Below are 3,292 nucleotides of genomic sequence, written 5' to 3'. Positions count from 1 at the left end.
TAGTCTGCAGACTACACTTTAAGTAGCAAAGGTTTAGCACTTTTTGAGGTGTGAGTAGGTCATTGTAGGGAAAATAAGGGAAAATGGTCAGGGCTTCCTCAGATGTTTGGAATCTTGCTGAGCATTTGATGTAAATATGCTCGTGCGCCCAGTTATTCCTTGGTCATTGTCTAATGTAATTGTTCATGTGCACCCAGGTGTTCCTGGGTTGTCTGACTCAGACCCAGGTGTCCTGGGTTATCAGACTTGAATATAAAGGACAAATGGCTATGATCCACAGGGCTCTCATGCCCCCGGGACCCCACAGGGAGGCTGCTACTGCTGCTGGAGGCTGTTGCTGCAAGCTGTTGCTTTCAGGGCCCCTGGGACCCTCTGGGAGGCCATCGCCACTGCTGCTGCTGAGGAAGCTGAGGACTAAGCTCACATTGTCTGCCAACGGTTCCTGGGATCTTTCCCAGTTACCTAGTTTGGACCTGCGTGTGAGGGGTCTGGTGACCCAGAATGTACAATGGGATTGAAGGGTCCAAGCCCCCGCAACCTGACAATACAATGGGCTACACTGGCAGGATTCTGACCATTGCCTCCCGTAGTCCTAGCCCCACAATTAGTATAGCCTTACAGTCATTCAAGTAAAAAAGTCCAGTAGGCAGCAGATGTAGGGGCTAGAGTTCAGGAAAGAAAGAAATATTTGAGTTGGAGATATTTGGGAGTTGTCAGCACATAGGAGATGATGATGCCAGAATATGAGGATTATGGCCCAGGAATAGGATTTGGAGAAAAAGGAAGAGAGGTCCAAAGATTGCCCAGCCTTTAAAGGGCAATTGGAGGATGAGGCTTAAGAAGATCAACAAGTAGCAGATGAACCTGGAATGCCAAGCAGGCTTTTAAATGAGAAGCCTTTAGCTCCCAAGCTTATCATATAAATAACATTTATTGAGCATTCTATTCCTGGCACTGTGCTAAGAGTTTCAACTTTTCTCCAAAACACAGAATCTAAAAAATCACGTTAATTTTTTTCTATAACTACACGTCATCACTCTGAACTCGTGTAAAATTTAATTTGTGTCATTATTAGGACCCTCCACTCCACACCCAAGATTATATGAAGGTTCTAGGGGTCTTCCTCAGTCCATTACATTTGGGGTAGGATCTCTAGTCTTCACTCAATGCTGGTTACTGCTAATATGTTCATTTTCCCATCTCATTTGTCCCTTGCAGGTGAGCTGCTTTGCTGATTCAAGGCCAAGCTTGGGCATGGGGGTCTTGTTTGTTTTTGGAATCTCTGATGCCTTGCGTGTAGCCATTCCTACCTAAGGCCTGGCCACCTCCCTCACCTATTAAGTTCCTGATAGTCAGAGAACCTGCAACCCTCCTTTTCTGTTGTTCCTTTGGTTGCCATTTACCTCAACCAAATTCAAAAGCCTCTAACTTCTCTCCACTGTGTGAAAATAGAACTACCTCAATGGGCACAGGTGTTTTTGGTTCAAGGGGCTTTTTTCTGTCCTGGGGCCAAAGAAGTCCCAGCTCTTGTGTCAGAGTTACAAAGGGGGTAGTATTTAATCATTCTTTACCTTCTTTTACAGCACTGAGAAGAAATCAAATTCTTACCTTACTATTTTTATAAATTATCTTACCACATATGCACTGTCCTATGAGATTCCTACAACCATCCCATGCGTGGACAATTCTAACCTTAAGTCCTGAAGCTTGAATTCAGAAACTTGTTTCAAGTCACACAGCTGCTAAGTAACTGTGTAGGAGCTATAAACCAGGTACCTTGGACTCTGGAGCAATGAGGGCGTGGTATCATCAAAGTTCCTATCAAAGTACCTCACTCAAGGTCCTGTGTGAATGGCAGTGACCAGACGCAAATTCAGAAACCTCATATACAGTGGGGAGAAGTGTCCATGTGTGTGCCTCAAACAGAGGGCTGGGGTTTCTTTAATCCTCACCACAACGGTACTATCTCTATTTTACAATGAAGAAACAGATTCAGAGCGTGCTGGTGACAGGCATACGGCCACAAAGCCAGGACCATATTCGCTGGTTCCCAATATGGTGTTCTTTCCATCACACCAAACTGACGTAGCTTGCGATAGACTCGGAGTCTCGTCCTCCAGGCAAACCCCAATACAGGTACGATTCTTGCTAAGGGACCTCCTAGGAGAAATAAATTGGCACATGCGCAGTCCTGCGCTAGAGACTCCACCCTAGCGGTCTCGAACCATACTCAGCACGCATGCGTCAGACCGCTCCTCCCGCCCCGCCCTTCTGCTTTATTCCCGCCACTCCCCGCCCCTTCCCGCCCGGATGTCATTCTATTTTTGCCGGATGTTGTTGTGAGTCAGAGAGACACGTGAGACGCTGGTACGTCATCACCAGGCACGCGCAGGAAACATGGCGGCGGCGGGTTTTGTGAGCGGGAAGGTAGGTAACGGCCCCGGCTGAACACCCCTGCTTTTCTGTCGCTTGGTGGTGCTTTTGCTGTCTGGGGATCGGTCGGGTAGGGACACAAGGGCCTTTCCGCATCAGGAACAACCCGTGGTGGATGTGGGAGAAGAAAGCTTGCTGGTGTCAGCTGTTCACCCAAGAATGCCTGTTCAGCGGGGAGTTAGAGACTCGGTTCCTGCTCCAGGGCCCGCTAGGCCTCGGCGCTCTTATTGCTATGCCCTGCCCCAAAGCAGGGAGGCTTTATTCGTATTATCTTTGCTAAGAGACAGGTGGTTCCTTAGTTCCTTTTTTTTTTCCTGACTAGTTCCTAGTTCTTTATGTCTATTCTCCTGACTGCACGTCTTTTCTCTCTTTGAGGCGTTGGCCTGTCTTGCCCGTCTTTGCTTCACTGTATTGAAGGAGCCTATACCTCCTTCGGGAGCAGCTGGGTGCTTGGAAGAAAGGAGTGTATTGGGTCCCTTTTATCAAACTGCCGAGTTAGTTGATGGTTGTGAGCAGCAGGGCATTTTTCTACTGAGGGAGCTAGAGATTTACCATCCTACCCTTGCCTAGGAAGGCATTTGTTAAAGTATTTGTTTCCTAGACGTCTCCGTGATGTTTCCGTGGAGGTATCTGTCGTGCTGTTTTATGCAGGTGGTCAGTGATACCCTCCTAGGTCTTTTGGAACTAGGATCATGTGCGGAGGAAATTTCGTTGTATAGGGCCTATTCACCTTCCGAGGGCACGTCTTACGCATGTTTAGGGCTGTTAGTTTTATGACACGCCACTGGCAGCATTTCCCAATGCGGGAGTATTTCGTAAACTGCTGGGACTGACTGGTGATGACTCATCGAACACTAAG

General features: G+C 47.7%; 1 protein-coding gene across 2 annotated transcripts in view; it reads left to right on the top strand.

Moving 5' to 3' along the window:
* Positions 1-2,321: 2,321 nt before the first annotated feature.
* TBC1D15 (TBC1 domain family, member 15) overlaps positions 2,322-3,292 on the top strand; it is a 64,174-nt gene continuing 63,203 nt past the window's right edge. Inside the window, exon 1 of one of the 2 annotated variants that reach the window (XM_008584081.1) lies at positions 2,322-2,427. In XM_008584081.1, coding sequence (XP_008582303.1) covers positions 2,398-2,427 — 30 coding nt within the window. In that variant the 5' untranslated portion in view covers positions 2,322-2,397. The remainder of the gene's footprint in view (positions 2,428-3,292) is intronic. The other variant, XM_008584082.1, reaches the window with a different exon arrangement.

Source organism: Galeopterus variegatus, unplaced genomic scaffold, assembly GCF_000696425.1.
Source record: "Galeopterus variegatus unplaced genomic scaffold, G_variegatus-3.0.2 Scaffold3143, whole genome shotgun sequence".
Taxonomy (NCBI): domain Eukaryota; kingdom Metazoa; phylum Chordata; class Mammalia; order Dermoptera; family Cynocephalidae; genus Galeopterus; species Galeopterus variegatus.
This window is presented reverse-complemented; position numbering and strand designations above follow the sequence as displayed.